Source organism: Mustelus asterias, chromosome 5 (assembly GCF_964213995.1).
Source record: "Mustelus asterias chromosome 5, sMusAst1.hap1.1, whole genome shotgun sequence".
NCBI classification, from domain to species: domain Eukaryota; kingdom Metazoa; phylum Chordata; class Chondrichthyes; order Carcharhiniformes; family Triakidae; genus Mustelus; species Mustelus asterias.
The window spans coordinates 64,454,785-64,468,039 of record NC_135805.1 but is presented as its reverse complement, the minus strand read 5'-3'; the positions used below and the strand labels follow the sequence as shown (position 1 = coordinate 64,468,039).

At 44.0% G+C, this 13,255-nt stretch overlaps 1 protein-coding gene across 1 annotated transcript in view; it reads left to right on the top strand.

Annotated features, from left to right (window-relative positions):
- nt5dc1 (5'-nucleotidase domain containing 1) overlaps nucleotides 1-10,625 on the top strand; it is a 545,446-nt gene extending 534,821 nt beyond the window's left edge. Inside the window, exon 12 of the mRNA XM_078212694.1 lies at nucleotides 8,767-10,625. Coding sequence (XP_078068820.1) covers nucleotides 8,767-8,888 — 122 coding nt within the window. The 3' untranslated portion in view covers nucleotides 8,889-10,625. The remainder of the gene's footprint in view (nucleotides 1-8,766) is intronic.
- The last annotated feature ends 2,630 nt before the right edge of the window (nucleotides 10,626-13,255 follow it).

Genomic DNA, 13,255 nt, shown 5'->3' with positions numbered 1-13,255 from the left:
AGCACAATCCCACTTGCCTGTCCATTCTCCATGACCCTGCAAATCTTTTTCCTCGGGTGCTTATCCAATTCCCTTTCGAAACCCGTGATTGAATCTGCTTCTACCACACGATCTTGAATAATGCACTCCAGGTCATAACCACTTTACTGCTTGGAAAAGTTGTTTGTGTCATCTTTTACCAATTACTTTAAATCAATGTCCTCTGGTACTCAACCCTTCTGCTGTGAAGATTGCCAGAGAATAGCTATTCAACAACCGTCTATTTCTTTCTTTAATTTGCAATAATGTCTGCACTTTCTTTCAAAGGACCCGCGTCACCATTGGTTACCCTTTTACTTCTGATTTAGTTGTAAAAATGTTTGTGTCAATCTTTATATCCCTTGTAAGTTTCCCTTCAAATTACTTTTTGCAGCTCTTATAATTTTTTTCTTCCTTTGCTGTTCTTTGTATCTTTGCCACCTGGACCTACACCTTTCTTTTGTATGCCGTTACCTTTTAGTTTTATGTCAACTCTCATTTATTTTCTAGATTATGGTCAGAAACTTTCAATGCCCATGTGGGCACCCGCCAATCCCACCGAGGCCATCAATTGTGTGATGATGATGTTGGGAGGGGGTTCCCATGCAGACACAGGCAGAATGTCACCCACGGTCAAAATCGAACCCGGGCACTGTGAGGCAGCAGTGCTAATCACTGTGCAGCATCAGAATTGGGCCCACCATCAATTACGGGGCCTGCCAAAGGGGCTGATCGACTCCAATTTTGAGAGGCCCGTTCATTTTTAGGATTGCCACATGGGCAAAATGAGCTGTCAGTAATCACATATTTTTAACATTAAGGATCCAGGGCAGGTTGCAAGGGCCAGAAAGAATCAAGAAGTGAGGAGGTAGGAGTTCAAAAGTGAGTGAGAGTTTGTGCATTACTGATTATTTATTGAAGCATCTTGTTCATTTACTACAGTTTGGGAGGCTTAAACCATTTCAGAAGCTTTCTGCAGATAGTTCTCTTCATAATTCAGGTCAAACCTCTGCCAAACGTAAGGTTTGAGATGGGCATTATTTATTCTGCTAAAGGGACTTTCTCAGATGAGGAGGAGAGGGCAAGAAGGGAGAGGAAGCCAGTCTAAGCAAGACCTCTGAATGGGCAAACATAAAGGATTAGTGCATATCACCTGTCAGTCTTACACCCATTCACCTTCATTCTGCATACCGTCCTCCCAATTTAATCTGTTTCCACTTCACTCTTACCCTCCTCTGAGATCCCTGCCGTTCGGTGACCAGTGGATCTTGTTCCACACTCACATGCCAGCTCCAGAATTTGTTCTTCCATCGGAGTTAGCAATGCCAGATTTGTTACTCCATCACCAGTTTGGCTTCGCTCCCGAGCATTGTGACTCCGCTTCTCCTGTTAAGACAATAACGCTTTTATGCGTCACCCCTCTATATGCCTGGACATTGTGTCCTCCTCCTTAGTATCATGAGTTTAAGTGCCCAGCACATTGCGGGAATGTGTGTTCCATACATGCCTGCTATCCTGTCTAGTCCCAGCCAGTCTTTAAGGGCACAGGAAGATGTGTCAATTTAAGCTCTTGGCTTTACATCTGAGAACCCCATCAAGAACAAGCTCACACATAAGCATTTCTTCAAGGTTATATGGGGCCTCAGTGCTTTTTTTTTATTCATTCGTAGGACATGGGCATCGCTGGCTGGCCGGCATTTATTGCCCATCCCTAGTTGCCCTTGAGAAAGTGGTGGTGAGCTACCTTCTTGAATCGCTGCAGTCCATGTGCTGTGGGTTGACCCACAATGCCGTTAGGGAGGGAATTCCAGGATTTTGACCCAGCGACTGCGAAGGAACAGCGATATATTTCCAAGTCAAGATGGTGACTGGCTTGGAAGGGAATTTGCAGGTGGTGGTGTGCCCATTTATTTGCTGCCTTTCCCCTTCTAGATGAAAGTGGTTGTGGGTTTGGAAGGTGCTGTCTAAGGATCTTTGATGAATTGCTGCGGTGCATCTTGTAGATAGTGCACACTGCTGCTACTCACCTGTGCAGTGTGGAAAAGGTCACTGACCCTCTTCCAGCATAGCATACAGGTCTTTCGGAAGACCATCCGGCTGCTAACTAGTGATGCTACCTCTGACCAAACCTCCTTCATTAGCTGTGGAGGCCTCCTTTTGCCATCTCGTGGCAGCATTATCTCCGGTCAATCACTGACAGCATTTGTTAGCACTCACAGGCAGGTATCGGAGAGGCATGGGGCTGATTGGCTTTTGGCTCCTGAGGTCATTGCTACTTTCCAGGCACACTTTCTTCCTCACTTTCAACCTTCAGTTTAAACTGTGAAGTTGCACACCACTCTCTCCCACAGTTCTTCCTCAGACACATGTTTTCCTTTATCTGTTTTTCAACCTCCTGCCCACAGCCAAATAGATTCAGGGGCCTGCCACACACCCCCCCCCCCCCCCCCCCCGCCATGCCCCAGCAGTGCTGGCCCTCTCTCTGTGTGAGCTTCGCTCTGGCCAGCTGTTAATTGGCCAGCCAGCGTGTGATTGCCCTCGGGGGTTGACCGCAAACAGGAATGGATTTCACATTCACTTTCAGTCCTACTGATCAGGCTCTTCGACAACCTAAAAATTCAGGCTTATCTTTCTTTTATTTGGTTGTGTCGTCCTTACCTGGTCTGGCCTACATGTGACTCCAGAGTCACAGCAATGTGGTTGACTCTCAGCTGCCCTCTGAACAAGGGCAACTAGGGATGGGCTATAAATGCTGGCCAACCAGTGACGCCCATGTCCCATAAATGAATTTTAAAAAGCCGAGCTTTTTTCCTTTTTACTGGTTCTATATTAAGATGGATTATTTTTGTAACCCCTCCCACTGTTCATCTATCATTTTACCCAATAACTGTCTCGAACCATTTGCTGTCGCCATTCTCATCCTGTTGATGTACAATTTTAGTAACTGTATTAAGTTTCTCCCTTTGAATGAAACCTAACATTGAATTTGATGATAGTATACTCACCAGATAAACATTCTCTTACAATTTTAAATTATGAACTACATCTAGCTCATCACTCATTATGAAACCTAGGTATGGCCTGATCTTTTTTGGTCCAGTAAACTATCTTGAATGAACTACTCTCTGACTTGAGCTGCTCCAGTCTTTCCAATATTTATGAAAATTGAAATCCCTCAGTTAAAATTGTTTTGGCTTTGCTTCAAATCGCTCTCATCTCTGAATTAATAGATTCTGCCACTTCATTTTTTTGCCCTCAGAATACCTACAGACACCTGCTAACACAGTTCTATTTCTGAATTTTAACCATAGAGCCTCCTCTCTGACCAATAATGTAACAGTACCATTGATAGATAAGACTACAGGAATAGCACATGAATGGTGCAACGTATCACCTTTTAATCTATATCAGATTAAGATTCGAAACCTGTCATGAGAAACAGCTTTTGAAGTTGTTGGTTTGTGTGAGCTATTTTTTCCACTGCTGTTTACACTATGTGGATTGTAAAGTTAAGGGCTGGAATTTCCTGCCCCGCCTCCCACTCCCCGTGGCAGGTTTTGCGGCGAAGGGGATCTTCTGGTCCCGCCAAAATCATCGGCCATTTGCATTGCTCACCGAGTGCTGGGGAACCCACCGCGGGAAGGGCAGGAAAATTATGTCCTGAGAAGCACCACGTTTTGGGAGTTTGTGATTTTTCCTCAGAAATGTCAGTGTAGGACAAATCATCAGTTTTTCAATCATGAGACAGCTCCATATTTGATTTACTGCATTATATGTCCATTGTGGGTTGCAAAGATTCCCCTTTTTCTGCCTCTAATTGCTGATGGGATTGCAATGAGTAGCTAATTTCCTTCAACTATTGCTCTTTTTGATATATATTCATGCCTTGGGCTTGACCTTGCAGGCATAATTTCAAAGTTTGCAGATGATGCAAAATGCAAAAATGTATTAAACAATGAGAAGGACAGTAACCGAGTTCAGGAGGACACTTAGTGGGAAAATAGCTGGATTAGATTTAATGCAGGTTTTTTTTGAAGGAAGAATGAGGGGAGGGAATATAAACCAAATGGTACAATTTTACAGAGGATACAGGACCAGCGAGACCCAGGGATTTACTTACATAGATCATTGAAGGTGGCAGGACAAGTTTGGAAGGCTACCGCAAAGCCAATGGGGTACTTGGAGTGCAAAAGCAAGGAAGCTATGCTTAACCTTTTAGAAGTTACTGGTTAATCCAGCTGGAGTATTTTTTGGGCCACCACACTTTAGGAAGGTTATTTGAAGCCTTAGAGAGGGTGCTGAGGAGGTTTACAAGAATGGTACCAGGTATAGAACAAAGAAAATTACAGCACAAGAACAGGCCCTTCAGCCCTCCAAGCCTGCTGCCCAACTGAACTAAAACCCCTACCCTTCTGGGGACCATATCCCTCTATTCCCATCCTGTTCATGTATTTGTCAAGACACCCCAAGAGGAACTTCAGCTAGAGACATTGGAGAAGCTGATTCAAATGTATTTGATGATATTCCTGACGTTGAATAATTGCGTCACACTTTTATGTCGGTGTGAAATGCAGTTTGAACAGCCCGCGAGATTTTCCACTCTATCGCTGAACCCACCTGACGAAAGCGGAAGCAGAAAATCCCCCCCCCCCCCAACTCTGTTTGGGTGGCACGGCGGCACAGTGGTTAGCACTGCTGCCTCACAGCGCCAGGGACCCGGGTTCAATTCCTGGCTTGGGTCACTGTCTGTGTGGACAGTGTCTGCGTGGGTTTCCTCCCACTTAGTCTCTCCTCATATGACAGACCTGTCATCCCAGGAATCAGCCTGGTAAACCTTTGCTGTACTCCCTCTATAGCAAGGACATATTTTGTCAGATAAGGCCACCAAAACTGCACACAATACTCCAGGTGTGGCCTCACCAACGCCCTATACAATTGTAGCAAAACAATTGTTAGGTGGATTGGCCATGCTAAATTGCACCATAGTGTCCAAAGATCGCAGGTTAGGTGGATTAGCCATGGTAAATGTGCGGGTTATGGGGTAGAGGCCTGGATACAATGCCATTTTGGAGAACCGGAGCAGACTTGATGAGCCAAATGACCTCCTTCTGCACTGTGTGAATTCTATGGTTACTCCTAATGTTATTCTCCTGCTGGTGATCTGATTTTAGGACGAGATAGAGCAAGTGGGGAGATGAAAGGATTTGCAACTGACTGCATGCTTTTTACCTGAAAACACTGGTGTTGAGCAGAGGAGAATCTGTTTGGAATTGTGGACACTTACTTGCCTGCTTGATGGAAATTTTAGCCAAACCTTTAAAGGGATGGCCAAAACTCCCAGCCAAAATCAGTCTGCCTACACATGGAAATCAGGAAACCTTGCAGTTTTCTTGAGGAACCGAGGGGGCGTAGTTTTAGGGTGAGGGGCAGGAGATTCAGAGGGGATTTGAGAAAAAATGTTTTCACTCAGAGGCTTGTGGGAATCTGAAATCTACTGCCTGGGAAGATATTCGAGGCCGGAAACCTTACAACCTTTAAAAAATATTTGTAAGAGCAGTTGAAATATCGTAATATTCAAGGATATGGGACAATTGTAGGGAAATAAGGTTAACCCACCTTTAGTGGTAGATATTCTTGGGTCAGACTCGATGGGTCGAATGGCCTTTTCTGCACTGTATGACTCTATGGAAATGATGGAACGCAATGATGGGTTTTTTTTGGAAACCACTCAAGACCATGAGGCAAAGACACATATTGGTTTCCTTTAAATATTTTTGTAGCGCCAGGCAGAGCCTTGATACTCCTTTTGGGTTCACAAACATCATCTGACCTGCCAGCACCCAATTTTCGCTTCCTCCAGGGCTCAGTTCCAAATCCAGCCCAACCTCCCATTGCTACCAGAGTTTGCAGTTAAAATGTAAATGAGATCTGAACATGTATAGACTGAAAAGTTGAGGAGAAATTGATTTTGGAAGACATCATCCCTGATGCTTACCAATGATTGCAGCCAAGTTTTCTGTAACTTAGCTTTAAATTGAGGGGTGATAGATATAGGACGAATGTCAGAGGTAGGTTCTTCACTCAGAGTAGTAAGGGCGTGGGATGCCCTGCCTGCAGCAGTAGTGGACTCGCCAACATTAAGGGCATTTAAATGGTCATTGGATAAACATATGGATGATATTGGAATAGTGTAGGTTAGATGGGCTTTATATTGGTTTCACAGGTCGGCGCAACATCGAGGGCCGAAGGGCCTGTACTGCGCGGTAATGTTCTATGAAGAGGGTTCTGGCCTTTTGAGGATGACTTTGGGTGGAGCATTACAGGGCCACTACCTCTAATGCCATCATTTTCGCACTCAACATCTCTTTCTTTATTTTTCGGCTTAAACTACAACACAATTATAGCAAGTTAGCCATCTAAGAATTTCAGTGATAATTTTGCAGCAAAATAATACCATTTTGTGTTTGTGAAATAGTGATGTACGTTCTTTTTTACTTCCAACTAGGATGTGTATCTCCTCCTAGGACTATAAGACACTGGCAGTTCTCCACAAGTAGGATGATGACTAATGCTGAATATATTTGAATATTGGTCACAAATGTTTCCCCCTGCCAATTCCTTTTTGTGTGGTTGGAAGATTTTTAAGAACAGCTGCACTTAATCCTAAATTTCCCACTTGTTTTCAAATGACAGACTAGATATGGCAACCATAACAATTTACTTTATTAAAGTATCTAATCCAGTCGTTTTTTATTTAAACAAAAACATTCATCTACATAAACAATTTAGAATTGTCCTTTGTAAGTTTGCTTGATGTTTACTATCAAATCTTTGGGCAGAATTCTCCCAACCAGGCCGTGGCGGATTTGGTGGTGGGTCAGCACAGAGAATCTGGCAGGAGCCAAAAAGACGGAAACCCACCGACGTAAAATCCTGATGCAGTTTTCTCAGTTGGGGGATGGCAGGAGGGTGGGGGTGGCGGGGGGGGGGGGTGGCAGGGGGTAGTGCAGGTAACGGCGGGTCACTCTTCCTGCTGGTTAGTGTTGCAAACGCCTTTTCGCATTCATTTGCATCTCATGAATGCTCAGTAACCAAATACTTTGTTTCTTATTTTGCAAGTTTCCTGTGATTCACCACAGTCTACGTTGCATCGTTATCTGACGGAAGTGAGAGATAGATGTTTCTGTTGCTCATGATACTTGGAAATTATTACATCATTGAGAACTACGCTGGTTTGGTAGTTTTAACCTCCTTTGTGTATACTCAAAGAAGATGATTTTATTTAATGGTGCAAATGATGAAAAAATATGCGGTGTTATTTACAATTTCCGATCAGATTTGAAAGGTGACCGTGGCCATTTATGATTTCTGCAAGTATTTTTTTCTAATTTGCTTAAAACGCCATTGTAAAGTACCAGTAAGGTGAGTTCATTTCACATGGAAAATCATCTGAGTCATTGAGGGTAAATTATGCAGTTGGTATCTTAATAAAGTAGCAGCAACATCATGGCACTGATGTAGCGACATATAGTTTCAGCAAGTTAGCGGGAAACACCAAAGCATTGGTTGGAGTTTCAATGTACATTTCCATGTGTGATATAGACATATACTCTGCTGTTGTTCTCACATAACGAGGGCGATTCTGCTATCAAGAGATTCCAGCGGCGCCCGATGAATGAGATCCGTGCCAGGAGTCCCCCCCTTCTAGCATCTCCCAGTGCCAGATTACTGGTGGCGTCACATCCATGCTGGAAGTTGGCGGGGAGGTGCATAAATTATGGAAATAAGTATTTCCATATAATTTAAATGTAATTCGTGGGCCCGGAGACATCAGCATCTCCCGCCCTGCCAGAGTATTTCACTCCAACGGGGTTTACAGTAACTCTCCATTTTCGGGGAGCTAGCGGCCCAACCCTGCTGTCGTGAAGGGAGAGCAATCAAGGCCCCCCCATAGGATGAAGCAGCGGGGGGGGGGGTTGGCAGCATTGGCACCTTGGCAGTGCCAGCCTAGGCCCCTGGCATTGCCCAAGGGCCAAGTGTCAATGCCCAACGGGCACCTTGATACTTCCCATAAGGCATGGGGCAGAGCCAAGGAGGCGGGGCCTGATGAGGGCAAGGCCTCCTGGGGGCAATCTGTAGGGGTAGGGGGGTCTCGCTGCTACTCTGCATAGGGATTAGTGGGGGAGGGAGGCCAGCGATCAGGGATGGCCATCGGGGTGGTAGGGGGATCAGTCTTCTGGAGGGGGTCAGGATTGCGGGGTTTGGGGAGGTCGGGGCTGCCGGTAGGGGTGGGATCGGGAGGGTTGGGGCGAGAGACCGAGGCTGCGGGGTGGGGTCAAGGCTGGGCATGAGCATGCTTGGGTGGCGAGTGATCAGACCATGGGAGGGTGGAGAGCTGGGAGGTCAGCAGACAGGGGCCACTGTGCATATGCTGACCTCAGCGCTGACAGATGGGTGCATGCGCAGTGGCCTGCTGAGCACTATGTTGCCGGCCTCCCAGGCGGGGATAGGCTGTGCCCCCTGAATTTTGGAGTGAATCACGCTAGTGCTCTGTGCAGTGCACAGATTGTGGGGGATGCTTCTCTGAACTCCCACTGAAAAAAACTTGATTTTCTCCAGTTTTCATGCAAATCCGACTTAGAATTTTTTTGGGAGAACCCCACCCAACATCTTTATGTGCAAATATTGAATCTATTGAAGGTAACTTGTCAAGTTGTCCCTAAGAATGTTTTTTTTTTCTTTTTGCAGATTTGTCAATTGACCACAAATTCCCCAGGTTTTGTCCAGATAAACCAAGGTTCACAGGTTATTATCCAAGGCCTCCGGCAGCCCTGATTCCAAGGCCCAGTGAACCAATAACACAAGAATAAGCATGCAAGAGCTGTTATCTCAGCCTGTGAAGAAAAGCAAGACCCTCTGCAAAGGAACACATGTTTTGTCTCTAGTGTGGCTACTGTGCGTTACCTCCGTAAGAGAAGTTTCTGTACTGTTTAAGTGCATTTAGAATCAGCTATACTGATGGTTTTATTTTTGAAAAAGCTGTTATTTCTTTACTTTTTTAAAATTCCTCTTTTAGTGTTATTGGTTGTAGGGGTAGCATTAATCAGTCTCAATATTGTTCGGGCCTGTTGATTGTGACATTGGTGGAAGTAACGTCATTCCATTGATTACAGGGCACTGTGGTAATGAAGGATGTTTGAGAAACCTTTATTTTTTGTTTCAAAAGGGAGAATAGTCAGAAGAACTGTGCATCATTTGGTTACAATAAAGTCAGACACAAGTAATGCAATGATGTGTTTTGATGTGATTTATTTAATCATGCTGTATGTTTGTTAAAATTTTTAAAAATGTTTACCCTGTGTTTTTTCATGAATTGAACAAGCAAAGTTCTACAGTCTACTTGTATTTATATACACTGGAACCAAATTGATGTCCTAGAAATGATGCCCGATAAGCCATATTACAATGACCCAATTAAGTTGCATCAGCCATGTATTGCCATGTGGTTGATGACTGGGTTACATATAGAAAATAGGAGCAGGAGTTGGTCATTCAATATGATTATGGCTGATCCTCTATCTCAGCGCCATATTCCCACACTCTCCCCATACCCCTTGCTGCCTTTTGAGTCTAGAAATCTATTTCCTTCTCAAATATATTCAGTCACCTGGCCTCCACAGCCTCCTGTGGTAAAGAATTCCACAGGTTCACCACCATGAGTGAAGAAATCTCTCCTTAATTCAATCCTAAATGGCCTACCCCATATCCAGCGACTGTGACCCCCTTGTTCTGGACCACACCCGCCCACCCTAGCCAGAGGAAACATCATCCTTGCATCCAGTCTTCCCAGCCCTGTCAGAATTTTATATGTTTCGATGAAATCCACCCTCCTTCTAAACTCCAGTGAATACAGGCCCAGTCGACCCAATCTCTCCTCAAACTGACAATCCTGCCATTCCAGAGATCAGTCTGGTGAATGTCTATGTCTAAACCTGCTACACTGTTGTATGTGTTAGAGATATGCAACACCAGTACAAAATAAAAATCTCATGTTGAGCACAGCTTTAGCATTGGGGACAGGAAAATAGTTTTGCTGATTCTATCCTGTAGCTGATACAACTCTTTAAGAGCAGCAAAAATCAATTGAGTGTTAATTGTTGAATTTCCCTGACACGACTGCTGGGGAAAATGTGTAATCAGTTATGTCATAGCATCTTCAAGCTTATAGGCATGGGAAAAGGACAGTAGTATTAAAAGGGAACAAAATCAACACAAAACAATTGTATTGTGTAACGTAAAAAAAAGTTTGCAAATGTTGATTTTGGACATTAATAGAAGTATTTTTCAATATTTAGTGAATAGATCTGATGAACAGTTGATTAAATTGAAATTATAGTATTTGTAGAAAAATGTTGACCTCTATGGTTGTTGGATGCACATATTGTACTCTGCTTCAGTTCTCAATAACTGCATAAATCTGGACATGTTCAATGACATATTGTAGATCCTACTTGGATTCAGATGTACTTTGTTAAAGTGATGTGGGCTGTGAGTCAATCAATAATATGTAAACATCAGCTTCATCTTTGGTTTTGTACGTTAAAATAAAAACCAACAAAAAAAATGTGTTTCTTTCCTCAATACTTCAGGAAGAAGTCTTTACAGCTCTTCTTTAATGTACAGTTTTACAGTTTCAAAGCTCAGGTCTATTTTGTTTCCATTCAGACCTTCAGAAAATTAATGTATGGTTCATCTGCAAAGTCGAGCAGAAAACGGAAACTCAACTACAGGCTTGAGAGCCCACTTCTGGCAACCTCCAATAGAACACTGATCACCCTGGGTTGGAGGTGGAGAGGGGTCACTAAATATTTGCTTGCTTCCCCTTTGGCATGCCTACAGAGGTCCAAAGATATGAAAATGTTAACAGATATCTTCAGGCTCCTCCTGCCACTGAAGCACCAAGTCGTTGTAGTCATCAAAAAAATCCCATGAACTCTGCGTCCTACTTCATTTATACAGAAACGCGAGGTCTCCAGCCTAGTTACTGGTCGTGGGAAAGACCCTGAAAACTCTAGGGCACTGCAATGCAGGCAGACCAGATACAATGGACCACTTGTCCCCTTTGCTGCTTCACTGAACTTTGGACAGAGGAAAGTCTCCCTTAGGGAAAACAATTTCTAAATGGACCCTTGTTTAATGTTTTAGCTTCTTTGGCAAATTTCTGATTGAACAATGAATTTGCATATAGGATTCCTGTAGAATTTACACAATAGAAACCCATGCATATACCACATTTTGCCCATCTCTGTGAGTAGCAGACTTCTAACTGAACTTGGGAACACTGCAGGAAGGATGGGCCCCTTTTGAGTAGATTTGTTCCGCACACTATTCCCCTGCCCCCACATCAACTGCTCCCAGCACCACAAACAAGACTGCACATGTGAAGGAAATCTCAGACCAACCAGTGAATGTAGCTCAGAACTTCAGAGTGTGCAGAGAGAGCGCACAATCCCCAGAACCTCCATTCCCCCTCTCCCTTCAACCCAACTTACTTTCAACTCCTTCATGATCAAAGCCCATTTCTGTTGACCATGAAAACATTCAGGCTTGTCAAAAATTAATGATATCAGGACGGTCAATGCAGTACACAAGCCATGCACATCTAAATAATGCACAATCTATACCACCATGTATATCCAGTATTATACCCAACCCAATAATCTTTACACTTCAATAAAATACAATTTTAAAAACAGAAATCATTCTCAGGAAGTGAGTGTCCATGGAAAAAACACATTACTCACCCCTACTGTCCGTCGAGAAGAATGTGGTGAGCCATCTTGAACCAAAGCAGCCATGTGGTGAAGATGCTTCCATAGCTCTGTTAGGGAATTCCAGGACTTTCACCAGTGACAATTAAGGAACAGAATTGTATGACCAGGTTTGGATGGTGTATGATTTATTTGGATGAGAGCCTGGAGGTGATGGTGTTCCCATGTGCCTACTGCTATCGTCCTACGTGATGGAGGTCACGGGTTTGGGAATTACTGTCGAATTGCCGCAGTGCATTCTCTAGATAATTTACACACTAGCCACATTGTGTTGGTGGTGGAGGGAGTGGGTGAAATTTTCTCTGACATTGGCAAAGGCTGATAGTGGGCGTTGAAACTGCTGGTACCAATGGCAGTTTTCTCTACCATGTCAGTCATGACTTAGAAAAAAACAGCAAGGGGCAAGTCCCTCAATGTCACGCTGAAGGGGTAAGTTCTGATTGTGCCCATTCCACCAGCAACTTAGTTTTTTGAAGATCGGAGCACCATTTTTAAAGGCCACCCCTATGCACAATAGCTCACCAACCCGCGCAACCACCTGGGGGCAGTTTCTGGGTAGTGCCCAGGCATGACTTCCCACCTTGAGTGATGCACTCACCTCAGCTCCTTTGGGAGGTCTACTCACCAGGTGCAGCAAATTCTCTGACCTCGCTGCAGCAGGAGCATGGCGTGAACGGCTGGTAAGATCGCGCCCAATATCTTTTTCTATTCTTCTGGCTGAGTACCTCTTGATGGGTTTCGGGTCAAAACGACTCTTCCATTATTAAGGTCGAGCATCTTTATTCAATATGTAAGAGGTCTGGATTCTCTTTTCAAAATATGGCTACTTCTTGATGAGTTTTGAGTCATAATGACTCCCCCATTGTTAAGGTCAAGCACCTCTGCTCAATATAGGTCTGGGCTGTTGGCTTTTGACCTGTGGTAACCTTATCCTGCCCGAGCTCTATCAGGCTTTTTGTTTGCAGCTGTGTATTAATTTAAAGTGTCTGTTTTATGTTGGCCTCAGCTGCTTAGGCCATTGGCCACTTGGCCACAAGTTTCTGTTCAATGGCATACCCCAAAATCTTGATGGTGGCAGATTCTTTGATGATGACACCATTGAATGTCAAGAAGTGGTGTTTGGACTTTTTCTTGTTGGAGACAATCATTGTCTGCTGTTATGTATTTGTATTAATTTTTATTAGCATACTGAAGCTCTGTTCTGTTCATGTATTCATGTATTCCTCGAAAGTGACATCACAAATCCCTCGCGCAGGAAACAGGCAGAGAAGAAGTAGCCATGTAAGAGAGCTGACATTTATAAATACAGCTCCGTGTTTAACCCTCCGAGCTCCCCTGGTGTGTTTCCCCAATATCCAAAACCTGGCAATTCTTTCACAGGACTTGATGTCACTGGATAGGTCAAC